The sequence below is a fragment of the Chelonia mydas genome, chromosome 18 (assembly GCF_015237465.2).
Source record: "Chelonia mydas isolate rCheMyd1 chromosome 18, rCheMyd1.pri.v2, whole genome shotgun sequence".
Classification (NCBI taxonomy): domain Eukaryota; kingdom Metazoa; phylum Chordata; order Testudines; family Cheloniidae; genus Chelonia; species Chelonia mydas.
In genome coordinates this window covers 1,334,155-1,352,585 of record NC_051258.2, presented here as the reverse complement: position 1 = coordinate 1,352,585, position 18,431 = coordinate 1,334,155, and the positions used below count along the sequence as shown (strand labels likewise).

Sequence of the window (18,431 nt, the reverse complement as noted above, 5' to 3'; positions counted from 1 at the left end):
AGCCGGCCCGGGGAGTTGGCAGCCCGCGGCCCGGGAGCCCGCCTTTCTCCTCACAGCGCCTCCCCCGCGGCCGGCTCGGGGCCCGCCGGCGGCAGCTCGCCTCCTCCGGCCCCTCCGCAGGCCACGCCCCTCACGCCGCGGACGCTGCTCGCGCGGGGTGTGCACGTCACCCGTTCACGTGCGGTCGCTCCATGTCGTCAACGCGTCGGCGCAGCCCCTACCTGGGCCCGAGAGCCAGGAGCCAGGCGCGCAGCCAAGGAGCCGCCCGGCCGGGCTGAGCGGGGCCGCGCACCGGCGCGCGAGGGGCCGCAGCCAGCGGGCGGCCAGGTACCAGGCGGAGCAGCGGGCGGGGGCGCCGGGCGCGCGCGGCGCGAGGGGGGCTCCCGGCGGGCCCGCGCGGCAGAGGCGTCGGGCGCGCGCTCAACGTCCGTGTCGCGGGGGGCCCGGCCGCGTCTGAGCCGCTCCCTCGCTCCGCAGGCGGCGCCCGGCGCGGAGCGCGATGGCCCCGCGGCTGCAGCTGGAGAAGGCGGCCTGGCGCTGGACCGAGACCGTGCCGCCCGAGGCGGTGACGCAGGAGCACATCGAGGCGGCCTATCGCGTCGGGCTGGAGCCCTGCCAGCGCGGCGTGTGCAGGTACCGCCCCCCCCGCCCGCCCCGGGCAGGCCCGACCCCGCCCCGCCCGCCTGGGCCGCCCCGCCGCGGCCGCGCTCTCCCGGCTCCGGGCCAGGCCCGCCCGGCCGGCAGGGGCTGGCCCGGCTGCGATGGCGGGCTCGGCGCGGGGCTGGCCCGTCCCCGGCGGCGCCCACGTGACCCCCGCCGGCGGCCCCTCGCCGAGCCCGGGGCGCTCCACGCCGCCCAAGCGCTCTGCCGCCCGCTCGCCCCTCTGGCTGTAGCGGCCGTAGAGAGAAGCAAAGCCCTGGGCACCTGAGACTTCCAGGTTGGCACCGTTCCGGTAACGTTCAGGGTCTTGCCAGACTTCGGGCTTTGTGCCTGGGGGGAACCAACCTGTTCCGACTTCAGGTGGATTTGCCAGACCGGCAGAACAGCTGCCTCTGTCTGCGCTAGGGAGGGGGTTTTGTGTACAGAAATTTCTTTGAAAACTCACGTACCCCAGTAGTAAATGCCCTTAGGAAGAAATACGCCATTAATGCACCCAGTCTACTTTAAGTATGTTAAAATACCCGCCTGCCCCCAGTGGGCTATAGGTGCCTGCTGAGCAAGTGACAACATCAAGCCCTTTCCACCGTCTCCGACTTGTCACCATGTTATGTGTGGGTGAGCAAGTTGAAGTTGTGCTGGACGAGGTATAGGAGCACTGTCAAGAGCAATCAGGCAGATTCGCTGTCAGCTGTAAATTGCCTTTGTAAAACCAAATAAAAATTCCCTTTGTGGAGAAAGTGGTATTTCTGCTCATTTCAACAACTAAAATGAGGATTTTGTTTGGGTGAGTTGTACTGAGATTAACACTAACCAGTACCTCCAAGCCTGTTCCGTAAAAACCAGAACCTGTTGGTCATAAATTAAAGAGCACATACCATTACTAAAGAAAACTTCTCAAGTTACTTCTGAGTGTTCTTTATTCTGTTTGCTGTTGCCCTTTGTTTTGCAAATAAAAATAATTTGGTTCACCTTGTCTGCTGCCTGTTTATGCACTAATTACAAATGGCAAGCGTATTGTCTATAATTTAGTGTTTTCATAACTGTTTTTGTAGAAGAAACTGCAGAGGAAACCCAAACTGTTTGGTTGGGATTGGTGAACATGTTTGGCTAGGAGAAATTGATGAAAATAGCTTTCACAACATTGATGACCCAAACTCTGAACGGAGGAAAAAGGTAAAAGAAACTCTTTTTTTGTCATTCAGGCTGTAGCTCCAGTTTTGCAAATGCTTTCTACTTATGTGAGGAAAGTTTATGTATCTGCTTACGTGTTTGTAGGTTAAGGGCCTATATAGAAGAACCCTCTTCTTCAAAGAATACCATATTGACTGGATTCCCATTACTGGGTTTTAGCTCCCGAGTATGAGTCTGGAATTCCCTTAGCATTCAAAGATTTGAGGCCCTAGTTGTTCATTCCCCATCTGAGACCAGCTCTGAATGCCTCACTGCATTCAATTTCATTTCCTTGATGAGCAGAATGCAATGAATTTTCTACATTCTAACAATAAGAGGCATCCAAAGAAATCACCAGAAGAGAATTAGAAGTTCAAAATGTTACGTGCTTCCCTCCAGAGTTAAGAAACAGGACAGGGAAGTGTGTTAGTATAATTAGAGTCAGATGATATCTGCAGATAAGCAGAATTACAGATGAACAGTTGTCTATTTAATGACACCATGTTGATTGGACACGTGCTGTTGGAGACTAAGAAGCTTGAAGGAAAACTCCAGAAATCTGTAGAGTCTCAGCACCAATAACTAGTTACAAACTCAGCTAAAAGCAGTAGTGTAGAAAGAGCCTAATTGACACTCAGTTTTATCAGTCTGCTCCTTTTAAATAGGAATTAATTCATATCATGTTTTCTGTTAGAACGCCTTTGTAGGCCTAACGAACCTTGGAGCCACATGCTACGTGAACACTTTCTTGCAGATGTGGTTTCTTAACTTGGAACTTCGGCAGGCGCTTTACTTGTGTCCAAGCACCTGCAGTGAATATGTAACTGGTGAAGGCATCCCAAAAGACAAAGGTTAGTGGAAGGTCAAAGCATCTCCTAAGCCTGTGTCTTGTTATAAGCAAAAGTTGCTTTAATTATCTGAGCAAAGAGAGAAGTTTAATGTATTCGAATGAGCTACTCTGAAATTTTGTGAACCTGATGGTGTGAAGTCATTTTCTGCTTTATAAAGTGAAACATGGTAAGCCATATTAAGTGACTAGAGAGGGAAAAATTAGAAGAAATATTAATTCTCATGTTTCAGGACATTATTTTACCGCTAGATGACTGGGAATAGGAAGAAGATTCCACCCATAGGCATATTTCATGCGAGAACTTCAATCCCACATAAGGAAATTATGTAGAAAAATCTGGCATTGGCCACTATTGGTGCTCGAATTATGTACTAGATAGATTGTTCACACTAGATTAGACCAGTGGCTCATGTTCTTTGTTTAGCATGCTGTAGGTGTGCTTTGCAGTTAATGTGGCTTAACGGCACGCTGCTTTCCGTTGTACACCGTGGAATATCGCACTGTAATACCTATTTTACCATGCTGCGTAAAAGTACTATTGCAGCTGGTATTTCACACCAGATAAAATAAATTTTTGGCCATTTTTGGTGAGGTGTTATTTTTAGCCCATCACGTCATTTGTTGGAGGAGGTACTCCGAAGATAGGGTATTTTGAAAGCAACAAAATATTGTGGAAAACCTCAAGTGTACAACATAACAGAATTTAATATTAACTAATAGCCTTAGGCCTTCTCCCCCTACTGAACGTTGGCTGTGGAAAAGGCAGTGCAGTCTAAAATGGGAAAATCTGTCTTCTTTAGAACTATGATTTTTCTGATTCTTAATTTTAACCACTTTAGAGCTCATGACGATTTATAATCTGAGCTATAAACAAGAACAGCTTGTTTCTGGCCATCAAGATGTGTATTTAAAAAAGTTTCTTCCATTGACTAACAAAAAGTAAATTGTTCTACTTGGAACGACTTTAATTTTCTCTTGTATTGTTTTGAGAAGAACAGTAACTTGCTGATCACTAACTTGGGCATTTTTTTTTCCAATAGATTATGAACCCCAGACAATTTGTGAACATCTTCAGTATTTGTTTGCTTTGTTACAGAACAGTAATAGACGATATATTGATCCCTCCGGGTTTGTTAAAGCACTAGGTTTGGATACAGGACAACAACAGGTAGTCTTGAGGTTTTTATATTTGATGAACTTTCCTTTTGAACAAATTGGGCATGGTGGAACGTTTATCTTGTAACAGAGCATAAAAGCCTGTTGACTGGATTGTCAGTAGGTGTAAATTGGCATTGTTTGGTAGATTTCATTGTAGCTGTGCTGATTTACACCTTGAGGAGCCGGCCTTAGATTTAAAATGAAAAAACTGATTAAAATCATACTGTCTTGCTTGCTTGTGCTTTTACTTTTCTGTTGCTTGACTAGAACTATCATGTAAACAGAAGTAACTTGTATTTATGTGTTGACACTGCAAAGCAGTGTCATGATGGGTCTCAGAGGTATGAGAAACCCTGGAGCCACACTTGGGTGATTGTTTGTTTTTTCCTAGAGGTCATCTAATGCATCTGAGGATGCTGAGGGAGTTGGCTGATATGATTGCAGAGCCATTGGCCATTATCTTTGAAAACTCGTGGCGATCTGGGGGGTCCCAGATGATTGGAAAAAGGCAAATATGGTGCCCATCTTTATAAAGGGGAAGAAGGAGAATCCGGGGAACTACAGCCTCACCTCAGTCCCTGGAAAAATCATGGAGCAGGTTATGGAGAAATCCATTTTGAAGCACTTGGAGAGGAAGGTGATCAGGAACAGTCAGCATGGATTCACCAAGGGCAAGTCAGCCTAACCAACCTGATTGCCTTCTGTGATGAGATAACTGACTCTTTGGATATGGGGAAAGTGGTGGACTTATCTTGACTTCAGCGAAGCTTTTGATACAGTCTCCCACAGTATTCTTGCCAGCAAGTTAAAGTAGTATGGCTTGGATGAATGGACTGTAAGGTGAATAGAAAGCTGGCTAGATTGTCAGGCTCAGTGGGTAGCGATCAATAGCTCGATGTCTAGTTGGCAGCCGGTATCAAGTGGAGTGCTCCAGGAGTCTGTCCTGGGGCAAGGTTTTGTACAAAATCTTCATTAATGATCTGGATAATGGGATGGATTGCATCCTCAGCAAGTTCGCGTTTGACGCTAAACTGGGGGGAGAGGTAGATATGCTGGAGGGTAGGGATGGGATACAGAGGGACCTAGACAAATTAGAGAATTGGGCCAAAAGATATTCTGATGCGGTTCAACAAGGACAAGTGCAGAGTCCTGCACTTAGGACGGAAGAATTCCATGCCCTGCTACAGGCTGGGGACCGACTGGCTCAGCAGCAGTTCTGCAGAAAAGGACCTAGGGGTTACAGTGGATGAGAAGCTGGATATGAGTCAAAAGTGTTCCCTTGTTGCCAAGAAGGCTAACAGCATATTGAGCTGTATTAGTAGGAGCATTGGCAGGAGATCAAGGGAAGTGATTACTTCCTTCTATTCGGCACGGGTGAGGCCACACCTGGAGTATTGCATCCAGTTTGGTCCCTCCACTACAGAAGGGATGTGGACAAATTGGAGAGAGTCCAGCGGAGGGCAACAAAAATGATCAGGCGATTGGGGCATATGACTTATGAGGAGAGGCTGAGGGAACTGGGCTTATTTAGTCTGCAGAAGAGAAGCGTGAGGGGGGATTTGATAGCAGCTTTCAGCTACCTGAAGGGGGGTTCCAGAGAGGATGGAGCTCAGCTGTTCTGGTGGTGGCAGATAACAGAACAAGGAGTAATGGTCTCAGGTTGCAGTGTGGGAGGTCTAGGTTGGATATTTCACGAGGAGGGTGGTGAAGCACTGGGATGGGTTCCCTAGGGAAGTGATGGAATCTCCATCCTTCGAGGTTTTTAAGGCTTGGTTTGACAAAGCCCTGGCTGGGATGATTTAGTTGTGGTTGGATTATAATGATTATATGAAGTGGAAATCCATCAACCTTATCAAAAAACTCTGAGATGCAGACAGACCTCACCTTCCTCTCCAAGTACAAACAGATGGACATCATACCAGATGGACTGAAGGTTAAAAAAAAAAAAAAAAAAAATCCATTGCAATTGACATACTTCACTGACTGTGGAGAGAGATTGTGCCACACGCTCTCAGAGAAACTGAGGAACCCCCTGATCAGCATCCTGTACAGCAGACAGGAGAAGATCAAGAATGAGCTCTCAAAACTGGAGACTCTCATTCAAAACCAACCTTCCACATAAACTGCCATGTGGGTGGACTTTACAAAAATGAGACAAGCCATTTACAATGCACACTTCACTTCTCTACAGAGGAAAAAGGACAGTAAACTATCTAAACTCCTACATGCCACAGGGGGCCACAACAGTGATACCCTTAACCCACCCAACAATATTGTTAATCTGTCCAACCACACATTTAGCCTGGCAGAAGAGACTGTCCTATCTCGGGGACTCTCTTTCTGCCCCACCACCCCCATAAACATGATACAGTTCTGCGATGATCTGGAAGCCTACTTTTGATGTCTCCGACTCAAGGAATATTTTCAGTACACCACTGAACAGTGCACTGACCCACAGGAACCCTCCTACCAACACTAAAACAAGAAGAATTCTGCATGGGCCCCTCCTGATAGTTGAAACAACAGACTGTGGACTTCTACAAAGAGTGCATCCGCAGATGTACACAGGTTAAAAGTGTAAATAAACAGCATCACTTGCCCAGTAACCTCAGCCGTACAGAACACAATACAATCCACAGCCTCAAAAACAACTCTGACATTATAATCAAAGGGACTGACAAAGGAGGTGTTGTAGTCATAATGAACAGGTCGGATTATGAACAGGAGGCTGCCAGGCTCCAATACCACATTCTACATGCCACTATCCTGTGACCCCACTGAGGAGTACCAAAAGAAACTACACCATCTGCTCATGAAACTCCCTGCTACGGCACGGGAACAAGTCTACACGGACACACCCCCAGAGCCCCGACCAGGGGTATTTTATCTGCTACCCAAGATCCATAAATCTGGAAACCCTGGATGCCCCATCATCTCAGGCATCAGCACTCTTACAGCAGGATTATCTGGCTTTTTAGACTCTCTCCTCAGACCCTATGCTACCAGCATTCCTAGCTATCTTCAAGACACCACCAACTTCCTGAGGCAACTACAATGTGTTGGTGATCTTCCTGAAAACACCATCCTGGCCACCATGTGTGTAGAAGCTCTTTACACCAATATTCCACACAAGGATGGGCTACAGGCTGTCAGGAACGGTATCCCTGATGAGGCCACAGCACACATGATGGCTGAGCTTTGTGACTTTGTCCTCACCCACAACCATTTCAGATTTGGGGACAATTTGTACCTTGAAGTCAGCGGCACTGCCATGGGTACCCACATGGCCCCACAGTATGCCAACATTCTTGTGTCTGACTTAGAACAACGCTTCCCCAGCTCTCGTCCCCTAGTGCCCCTCCTCTAGATGTGCTGCATTGATGACATCTTCATCATCTGGACCCACAGGAAGGAGGCCCTTGAAAAATTCCACCTGGATTTCAACCTTTTCCACCCCAGCATCAACAGCAGCCTGGACCAGTCCACACAAGAGATCCACTTCCTGGACACTATAGTGCAAATAAGTGATGGTCACATAAACACCACCCTTACTGGAAACCTACTGACTGCTATACTTACCTGCGTACCTCTAGTTTCCATTCAGGACACATCACACGATCCATTGTCTACAGACAAGCCCTAAGATACAACCGAATTTGCTCCAATCCCTCAGACAGAGACAAACACCTACAAGATCTTTATCAAGCATTCTTACAACTACAATATCCCCCCGGGGAAGTGAGGAAACAGATTGACAGAGCGAGACAGGTACCCAGAAGTCACCTACTACAGGACAGGCCCAACAAGGAAAAATAACAGAACAGCACTGGCCATCACGTACAGCCCCCAGCTAAAACCTGATCATCAATAATCTACAACCTATCCTGGAAAACAATCCCTCACTCTCACAGACCTTGGGAGGCAGGCCAGTGCTCGCTTACAGACAGCCCCCCAACCCGAAGCAAATACTCACCAGCAACTACACACCACATCACAGAAACACTAACCCAGGAAGCAATCCCTGTAGCAAACTTTGTTGTCTACTCTGTCCCCATATCTACTCTAGCGACACCATCAGAGGACCCAACCACATGAGCCACACCATCAGGGGCTCATTCACCTGCACGTCTACTAATGTGATATATGCCATCATGTGCCAGCAATGCCCCTCTGCCATGTGCATTGGTCAAACCAGACAGTCCCTTAGTAAAAGAATAAATGGACACAAATTGGACATCAGGAATGGTAACGTACAAAAGCCAGTAGGAGAACACTTCGGTCTCCCTGGACATTCTACAACAGATTTAAAAGTAGCCATACTTCAGAAACAGACTTCAAAGAGAAACTGCAGAGCTGCAATTCATTTGCAAATTTAACACCCTTAATTTGGCCTTGAATAGGGACTGGGAGTGGCTGGCTCACTACAAAAGCAACTTTCCCTTTCTTGGTATTGACACCTCCCCATCAGGGATTGGGAGTGGACCACATTCAACCCGATTGAATTGGTCCTGTCAACACTGGTTCTCCACTTGTGAGGTTACTCCCTTCTCTTCATGTGTCACTATAATAATGCCTGCATCTGTAATTTTCACTCCATGCATCTGAAGAAGTGGGTTTTTTACCCACGAAAGCTTATGCCCAAATAAATTTGTTAGTCCTTAAGGTGCCACCAGACTCCTCGTTGTTTTTGTGGATACAGACTAACACAGCTACCCCTCTGATACTTGACTTCTTATTTATTTTCTCCACGCCAGGCAAGACTTTATAGACCTCCATCATATCCCCTCTTACTCGTCTATTTTCTAAGCTGAAAAGTCGGTCTTTTTAATCTCTCCTCACACAGAAGCTGTTCCATGTCCTTAGCAAAGGATACTCCATTCCCTAACAAAGGAAGATTAATACGCTTTAAACTACTGTGTGCCATTTTTACAACATAAGCAGTGCTCTGAAAAAGCCTGTCAGTCAAATATTTGTTTCAGTATTCTTGTGGGGAAAAAATTGGCTCACAATGTGGAGTTATAAAGTGAGAATAATGGGATTTATACCATAAATGAGCCACTCCTGTTGTTCAGTCACACATTGCAGTCCAGAAATCAAACACTTCTTAGCTACCAGCACTGTACCAATTTCATTCATGCTGTTATTCTCATGCTAGGTGTCTTACGTTCCCTTTAGTCAAGTTCAATTTTTTCTTAGCCCTCTTAACTTGTATTTTTCTATTCATCATGCTCTTTAGTCCGCTTCCATGTAATTTGGTATGTGGGTCTCCATCACGGACATAATTCAGTAAATTAGAGAGGTAGGTTCTGACTCCACTTTTGAGTTGCAGTGTATTACCAAGTATTGCTGTTTTGTTCTAGGATGCCCAGGAATTTTCAAAGCTTTTCATGTCACTGCTAGAGGATACTTTGTCTAAACAAAAAAATCCAGATGTACGGAACATTGTTCAAAAGCAGTTTTGCGGAGAGTATGCATATGTCACTGTGTAAGTAGTTGCTTTAATTCTCTAGTGGTGCTTTCTTGCTCAGTGTGTTTGCCTATTCTTCTGGTCACCTTCCTACAAATATTGAAGACTTTTTTTTTGGTGGGGGAGAGGAGGGCATGAGTGGGAAGGAGCCATTCTTTTTTAATCTTTAGCAGAAGGGAAGGTGACTTTTGTTAAATTATTTTTAAACTAGAAAATGTTTTCAGTGTGTTTTACAATCTTGAGTTTCTTAAAAATAAGACTGTGTGTATAATTTTTAACATTCTACAGTTTATCTATTTTTCTGTAATTCATCCTTTAGTAAAGGAAAGTAACTCACAAATAAATAGCCACCTGAATTATTTAATTATGTGGATTAATTCCCCATATCTAGAACGTGGTATTATGGTGCCCCAATGCTTGTTTTGTTTCCCAGTAGTGGAATTGTAAATTATGTTTGAAACATAGCAGAAAGATCAGTTGTAAATGGGCATTTCTTTACTTCCTGCTGGACGCTCTCTTCTGAGGTCCTCTTCTGTGACCCATGCAATCTTGGAAACAGAGTGTTGGAGATAATTTAATCCATTCTCTCCTGGTTTAACAATCAGAGGAAGAACTTCAGCAGTAAAGTTTTCTGGTGGTTAAATGACTGACACTTTAAGACATGTACTGATCTATTTTAATTTATTTTTAATTCTAGCTGTAACCAGTGTGGCAGGGAGTCTAAACTCATATCGAAATTTTATGAACTGGAGTTAAATATCCAAGGGCACAAACAGTTGACAGACTGTATCACAGAATTTCTTAAGGTACCAATTCCTATGGAATCCTACTGTTTCTGTAGCACCCACAAAGCATTAGTCTCCTTGCCTGTTGAGAGGGTGTTTAAGTTTTTCCCCTTTTGTTCAAGAAGTGCTTTAATTTTCAATATGGTATCACAGTTAGTGGTCAGAGCTTTGAATCTACTCAGCTGGGTGACGAGTAACAATTCGAGTTTTCTGTCCTAAATGTGGGCCCAGTCCTGTACTCCTAATTCAGATAAAACTTTTAATGAGGTCAGAGAACAAGGAGTGTGGTAATGGTAAAATAGTGGCAATTAAAGAGAGACATCTTTCTGAAAATATTCCATCTAAAATTACTAGAACTGAAAGATTAGGAAGTATTTCTCCGTTTGTTTGCTTTTTCGTTCGTAGCACTCTGTGTATGGTCATTTCCCTTGCTTCCCTGGTTTGTCAACGGCAGAGCTTTTTAAAAACTAAAATATTGGCAGGTGGCTCTGGAGAAGCAGCCTCAGCACCTACATCTGCTTTTAATGCATATTTAAAATTTGACTAGAACTCAGGTTCAGGGTGTTTAAGGCTTGAGTTGTGAAAGTCATTAAAAATATTAAGGGCAAAGTTAATTATAAGTTTAGTCTTTTGCTCTGTAATTAGTCCAATAGTTTGGTGAAGCAGGGTGACTTGCTTGACCAACATGTTGCTTTGCTTGTGAAAGGCCTTCTACAATAAAAAGCAAACAATTACATATCTGCAAATCTAAGAGATGCATTAGGAGGCTACCACACCCCAAGACTACCGTATCTCCACCTTGCAACAATGAACTTGGGCTTGAAGGTTTGCCTTACAATTAAAAGGCAAGCCTCCTTGCTTACATCTGGCCCTTGCTGATCCACATTGGAGTTAATTTGGCTCAGCATGGGGGAAGGGATCCATCTACATGGGTCTCATTGCATGTTCATTGCTCAAATATGGCTTTCTATTCGTTCTGGCCATACAGCCATGCCACACTACCTATGTGACCTCATTACAATAGAATTTTCCACCATCTTTCTGGTAGAAGCCAAGTTTGCACGTCTCTCTGTACTGTGGAGGGCAATTTTGATAATCTGCCCGATACTGCAACTGGGGTTTATGTCTTCCAGACTGAACTCAGGTGGTTTCCTAAGACTGACAGCTGCCTATTAATAACTATGATAACTTTTGATATCTTTTTTATGATAACTTTTGATAACTTTTTTAACTATGATAAATTTTGGAATACAGCTTGAATGATATAGTTAGAATTCTCACATTTTAACTTGGTATCTATATATAGTTTTGAATCTCAGGCTAGAGCAGGGATCTCAAACTCACATCACCAGGAGGGCCACATGAGGACTAGTACATTGACCCGAGGGCCGCATCACTGACGCCCCCCACCCCCTCCCTGCCCCTATTCCAACCCCTTCCCCAAATCCCGGCCTCTTCTCCGTCTCCTCCCCTGAGTGGGCGGCTCCCCGCTCCTCTCCCCTCCCTCCTGGAAAACCCTAAGCACTGCCAAACAGCTGCTTTGGCTGTGGGAAGCGCTGGAGGTAGGCAGAGGAGCAGGGAAGCGGCGCACTGGGGGGGGACGGGGATGGCGGGTGAGGGGAGTTTGGCTGCCACAGGAAATAACTCGGGGGGGCGGGGGGAGGGGAGAGCACCACGGGGAGCTTGGTGGGCCGCAGCAAATAACTCTGCTGAGCATAGAATTAATGTTGCACTCTGTAACATGTACTGATGACCTTCCTTTTTTTCTTGGTCAGGAAGAAAAGTTAGAAGGGGACAATCGTTACTTTTGTGAAACTTGTCAGAGTAAACAAAATGCAACAAGGAAGATCAGGCTGCTTAGTCTTCCATGTACACTCAACTTGCAGCTGATGCGTTTTGTGTTTGACAGGTAAGTGACCTAACCTGTATGTGTTGTAAACCTAGGAAGGATATCGGTCACTCAGAAATGCTTGTAGTTACTTTCTCTGCTTTGGTTTTTACTTCATACAACTTGGTTCTATTCAGCAAGTCTGAATTGAGTTAAATGATATGAATTTGAGCATTTGTGCACTTAATTTTTTGTTTCAGAATAGCAGCCGTGTTAGTCTGTATCCGCAAAAAGAAAAGGAGTACTAGTGGCACCTTAGAGACTAACCAATTTATTTGAGCATAAGCTTTCGTGAGCTACAGCTCACTTCATCGGATGCATTCAGTGTGAAGTTCATTTAAGTATCCAGTAGTCTCATCTGTTAAATACAGTAGTGATTTGCAAATTAAAATTTTAGATTAAGTATGCAAAAAGATGTTTACTCTCCTTGCTGCATTGAATACTTGTACATGAAAGTCTTGTAATTTGTTTTTGAATAGACAAACTGGCCATAAGAAAAAGTTGAATACTTACATTGGCTTTTCTGAATTGCTTGATATGGAACCTTTTATGGAACAAAAAGGTGAGTTATACATGAAGTATTAATTGACTAATTGTACTAATATAGCCATTAGCTGCCAAGATCTTGCCTGAACCTGTCCTCTAGCTGAAAACAACTAAAACAGTTGTGCTAATAAATAAGTCATTTCTGGCTATTAACCTTTTTATTTAAAATGGAAGCTTAAGCATGTTTGTCCTCATTTGATAAACCAGCAGTTGAGTTTAGGTACTTTAACAAAAATTCCTAAATTTCAAACTGTTTGGAGCTCTGGCTACCAGATTTGTGAGTTAAGAATGTATACATCACAACGTGTGTGCTACTGCTCTCTTTGGGAAATAATAGGGAAAAAAATTATGCTGTGTTGTGTATATGTCTTGTATAAAGTAAGTCTTGGTACAGTTCTTAAAAGAACTTTTTTGCTGCTTGTGTTCTTTGTATTTTCTGGTGGATTAAAAAACTGCCTGTTCTCTTTCAGATGGTGTCTATATATATGAACTTAGTGCAGTTCTTATACACAGGGGAGTGAGTGCATACTCTGGTCACTACATTGCTCATGTGAAAGACCCTCAGACTGGTGAATGGTACAAGTTTAATGATGAAGACATAGAAAAGATGGAGGGGAAGAAATTGCAACTGGGGATTGAGGAAGATCTAGGTAAAACCTTTAAGTTGTGAGTGCCCTTTTAAAATAACTTTTCACCAAAAACATGGAGGCTAAATCAATTGCCCTGATACATGTATTGAGTGATTTGCAGTCATAACTTTTTAACATTTTTTTAAGGGTAACTAATGAAATTGCAACTTGATTAGTTGCAGCCAATTTTTAACCCTCTCCCCAACCCCATCTGATTGTTGAATGTCTTACAGGCCTGGTGATGACTGACTTTACTTCAGTTCTCTTATAGATTGTAATATGGCAAGTAGTGTGCATATCTACCTAGACAACCACTTTTTAAACAAATCATTAACTTGCGTATTGGTAAAATGTATGCAAAGCTGTTTCTTCCCAACCCAGCACACAGAATGAGGCTTTATTATTAGAGAGCAAGATTATTTTTAGTTACCTGTTGTATATTTACTTGCACTGAGGAGGTTGTTCATCTTTTTGAAGGGGAACTGAAAAGTTTTCATAAATCTCAAAACCAAAACATTTTTGGAGCAAAAACTACATAACAATATTTTTATCTTTTATATCACTTCTTTTCCTCTTCTTCCCGCCCCCTTCCCCTGCCAACCCCCCCTCCCCCCCCCCCAAATATCTGTTTACATTGGCATTGTTGGTCTTGACTTCCCTGAGTTTGCTGAAGAGCTTCAGCTTGCTCTGCTTGCAGCTTATGTGAAGGAGCTATTGAGTTCTAAACTAACAGTCTGAGTGCCTGAATCTGCAAATTCCTATGCGTGTGAGTAACTTCAGTGAGTCAATGCTCAGTACTTCTCAGGATGGGTTTGTAGACTTGGGCAGAGTACTGCAAGAGGCATTTAAGAATCCTCATTCTAGTGCTTTAACAAAAGCAGGAAAGTGTAAGACCAGATTTTTCTCATATAAAAAGCAAGCAGAAAAATCCCTTTTTCAAGGAGTTGAGGCTATGCTTGTACAAAGGGAAGTTTTTTTGGCTGACTTAAAAGGCCCTCAGTTTTCTGACAGAGCACCATAAATATGGCCTTTAGGATTTTTTAAATCTATTTTTTACCTGATCCATCATTTGTTGTATAAGGTTCTTCTGGGGAACCCTGAGAACAACACCAAACATGCTCAGACCTCCCCTGCCTTCCTCTCTCTCCCCCCCCACCCCCCGACTTCCTCCATGCACACACCTATCTGATGTCTCTTAGTTTTCAGCTTTGCTGCTTGTTGTTGGTAAAGTTAGTGGTAAAGAGCATGTATGTGAACTGCCACTAGACCTGTGATTTTTGTCATGCTTAGTGCATGAGTGATGAAATTGACCCTCATGAAGCTGATTATACACAGTGCTGTCAAATCCCAAAACACAGAAAAATGGTTTTCTTTTATCTTTGTTCTGTTAGCCTCATGGGTTACTCCTTGGTTTACTTGTAACAGTAGGTTAAAACATTCAGATCACAAACAATATTAACAAAAAGAAAAAGAGGACTTGTGGCACCTTAGAGACTAACCAATTTATTTGAGCATAAGCTTTCGTGAGCTACAGCTCACTTCATCGGATGCTCACGAAAGCTTATGCTCAAATAAATTGGTTAGTCTCTAAGGTGCCACAAGTACTCCTTTTCTTTTTGCGAATACAGACTAACACGGCTGTTACTCTGAAACCAAACAATATTAAGCCAGGGTCCCACAAAGTCTCATGCATATGCGTAACGTTAAGCACAGATGTAGTCCCACTGAAGTCAGTAGGACTACTCGGGGTCTTAAAGTTAAGTATGTTGATTAATATTTGTGGTTTTGGAGCTTTTATGTGCAAAGAGTTATAAATACAAACTTTGTTCAGTGTGTGTTAGTGATTTTCCCAGCTCCTCCCAAGCCCTGAGTTCAGGGTTCTTTCTCCTGTAAGAGCAGATGCCATCCCAAACGTATATAGCTGTGGAAGGAGTTCTGCTTCAGGTACTGGAGATCTGCTTATCTGCTGCAGGGAAACACTCTTGAACTCTGGCCCTGCATGGGGGGCAGACTTGCAAATAAGTGTGGATCGTTATGCTGGAGGGCTAAGTGTTTGTGGACCCTATCATAGATTCATAGATACTAAGATCAGAAGGGACCATTATGATCACCTAGTCTGACCTCCTGCACAACGCAGGCCACAGAATCTCACTCACCCACTCCTATGAAAAACCTCTCACCTATGTCTGAGCTATTGAAGTCCTCAAATCGTGGTTTAAAGGCTTCAAGGAGCAGAGAATCCTCCAGCAAGTGACCCGTGCCCCATGCTACAGAGGAAGGCGAAAAACCTCCAGGGCCTTCCAATCTGCCCTGGAGGAAAATTCCTTCCCGACCCCAAATATGGCGATCAGCTAAACCCTGAGCATATGGGCAAGATTCATCAGCCAGATACTACAGAAAATTCTTTCCCGGGTAACTTGGATCTTACCCCATCTAAAAACCCATCACAGGCCACTGGGCCTATTTACCATGAATATTTAATTACCAAAACCATGTTATCCCATCATACCATCTCCTCCATAAACTTATCGAGTTTAATCTTAAAGCAAGATAGATATTTTGCCCCCACTACTTCCCTCGGAAGGCTATTCCAAAACTTCACTCCTCTGATGGTTAGAAACCTTCGTCTAATTTCTAATCTAAATTTCCTAGTGGTCAGTTTATATCCATTTGTTCTTGTGTCCACATCAGTACTGAGTTTAAATAATTCCTCTCCCTCTCTGGTATTTATCCCTCTGATATATTTATAGAGAGCAATCATATCTCCCCTCAACCTTCTTTTAGTTAGGCTAAACAAGCCAAGCTCCCTGAGTCTCCTTTCATAAGACAAGTTTTCCATTCCTCGGATCATCCTAGTAGCCCTTCTCTGTACCTGTTCCAGTTTGAATTCATCCTTCTTAAACATGGGAGACCAGAACTGCACACAGTGTTCCAGGTGAGGTCTCACCAGTGCCTTGTATAACGGTACTAAAACCTCCTTATCCCTACTGGAAATACCTCTCCTGATGCATCCCAAGACGACATTAGCTTTTTTCACAGCCATATCACATTGGCAGCTCATAGTCATCCTATGATCGATCAATACTCCAAGGTCCTTTTCCTCCTCCGTTACTTCTAGTTGATGCGTCCCTAGCTTATAACTAAAATTCTTGTTATTAATCCCTAAATGCATGACCTTACACTTCTCACTATTAAATTTCATCCTATTCCTATTACTCCAGTTTACAAGGTCATCCAGATCCTCCTGTAGGGTATCCCTGTCCTTCTCTAAATTAGCAATACCTCCCAGCTTTGTATCATCCGCAAACTTTATTAGCACACTCCCACTTTTTGTGCCCAGGTCAGTAATAAAAAGATTAAATAAGATTGGTCCCAAAACTGATCCCTGAGGAACTCCACTGGTAACCTCCCTCCAGCTTGACAGTTCACCTTTCAGTAGGACCCGCTGCAGTCTCCCCTTTAACCAATTCTTTTGCCAACTTTCAATTTTCATATTGATCCCCATCTTTTCCAATTTAACTAATAATTCCCCATGTGGCACCGTATCAAACGCTTTACTGAAATCGAGGTAAATTAGATCCACTGCGTTTCCTTTGTCTAAAAAATCTGTTACTTTCTCAAAGAAGGAGATCAGGTTGGTTTGGCACGATCTACCTTTTGTAAAACCATGTTGTATTTTGTCCCATTTACCATTGACTTCAATGTCCTTAACTACCTTCTCCTTCAAAATTTTTTCCAAGACCTTGCATACTACAGATGTCAAACTAACAGGCCTATAATTACTTGGATCACTTTTTTTCCCTTTCTTAAAAATAGGAACTATGTTAGCAATTCTCCAATCATACGGTACAACCCCTGAGTTTACAGATTCATTAAAAATTCTTGCTAATGGGCTTGCAATTTCTTGTGCCAATTCTCTTAATATTCTTGGATGAAGATTATCTGGGCCCCCCCATTTAGTCCCATTAAGCTGTTTGAGTTTCGCTTCTACCTCAGATATGGTGATGTCTACCTCCATATCCTCATTCCCATTTATCATGCTACCATTATCCCTAAGATCCTCTTTAGTCTTATTAAAGACTGAGGCAAAGTATTTGTTTAGATATTGGGCCATGCCTAGATTATCCTTGACCTCCACTCCATCCTCAGTTTTTTAGCGGTCCCACTTCTTCTTTCTTTGTTTTCTTCCTATTTATATGACTATAGAACCTTTTACTATTGGTTTTAATTCCCTTTGCAAGGTCCAACTCTACTTGACTTTTAGCCTGTCTCACTTTATCCCTACATATTCTGACCTCAATAAGGTAGCTTGCCTTACTGATCCCTCCCTTCTTCCACTCCCTATATGCTTTCTGCTTTTTCTTAATTACCTCTCTAAGATGCTTGCTCATCCAGCTTGGTCTACAACTCCTGCCTATGAATTTTTTCCCCTTTCTTGGGATGCAGGCTTCCGATAGCTTCTGCAGCTTTAATTTAAAATAATCCCAGGCCTCCTCTACCTTTAAACCCATAAATTCTTCAGTCCAATCCACTTCCCTAACTAATTTTCTTAATTTTTGAAAGTCAGCCCTTTTGAAATCAAAAACCCTAGTTGCAGATTTATTTTTGTTAATCCTTCCATTCAGTTTGAACTGAATTAGCTCATGATCACTTGAGCCAAGATTATCCCCTACAACCATTTCCTCTATGAGGTCCTCATTACTCACCAAGACCAAATCTAAAATGGCATCCCCTCTAGTCGGTTCAGCAAGTAGTTGCTGAAGGAATCCATCAGCTATCGCATCTAGGAAAATCTGAGCCCTATTATTATTACTAGCACTCGTCCTCCAGTCTATATCTGGGAAGTTAAAGTCTCCCATGATCACACAGTTTCCATTAGTATTTACTTTATTAAAAACATTAAAAAGGGCTCTATCCATATCCAAATTAGATCCCGGCGGTCTATAGCACACCCCAAGCACTATCCCAGGGGAGGCTCTAATAGTTTTCTTCCCCAATTTAATTTTTGCCCAGACAGACTCAGTCATATCCATTTCATCGCTTCTTATTTCTTTACATTCTATCTCATCATTGATATACAGTGCTACTCCACCACCTTTACCTTTATTTCGGTCTTTCCTAAACAGCACATACCCTTCAATACCTGTAGCCCAGTCATGGCTACTATTCCACCAGGTCTCTGTTATACCTATAATATCTGGTTTCACTTCCTGCACCAGTAACTCTAGTTCCTCCATTTTGTTACCTAGGCTCCTTGCATTAGTGTACAAACATCTTA

At 43.6% G+C, this 18,431-nt stretch overlaps 1 protein-coding gene across 4 annotated transcripts in view; it reads left to right on the top strand.

Moving 5' to 3' along the window:
* Positions 1 to 384: 384 nt before the first annotated feature.
* The window catches only part of USP48 (ubiquitin specific peptidase 48), a 60,621-nt gene continuing 42,574 nt past the window's right edge, over positions 385 to 18,431 (top strand). Inside the window, exons 1-9 of one of the 4 annotated variants that reach the window (XM_037880926.2) lie at positions 385 to 633; positions 1,713 to 1,833; positions 2,525 to 2,681; positions 3,721 to 3,848; positions 9,199 to 9,323; positions 10,003 to 10,111; positions 11,866 to 11,999; positions 12,458 to 12,540; positions 12,995 to 13,174. In XM_037880926.2, the coding sequence (XP_037736854.1) occupies positions 500 to 633; positions 1,713 to 1,833; positions 2,525 to 2,681; positions 3,721 to 3,848; positions 9,199 to 9,323; positions 10,003 to 10,111; positions 11,866 to 11,999; positions 12,458 to 12,540; positions 12,995 to 13,174 (1,171 nt within the window). In that variant the 5' untranslated portion in view covers positions 385 to 499. Of the gene's footprint in view, positions 634 to 922; positions 938 to 1,712; positions 1,834 to 2,524; positions 2,682 to 3,720; positions 3,849 to 9,198; positions 9,324 to 10,002; positions 10,112 to 11,865; positions 12,000 to 12,457; positions 12,541 to 12,994; positions 13,175 to 18,431 lie in introns of those variants that run through there. The other 3 variants (XM_037880927.2, XM_043531612.1, XM_037880928.1) reach the window with 3 other exon arrangements.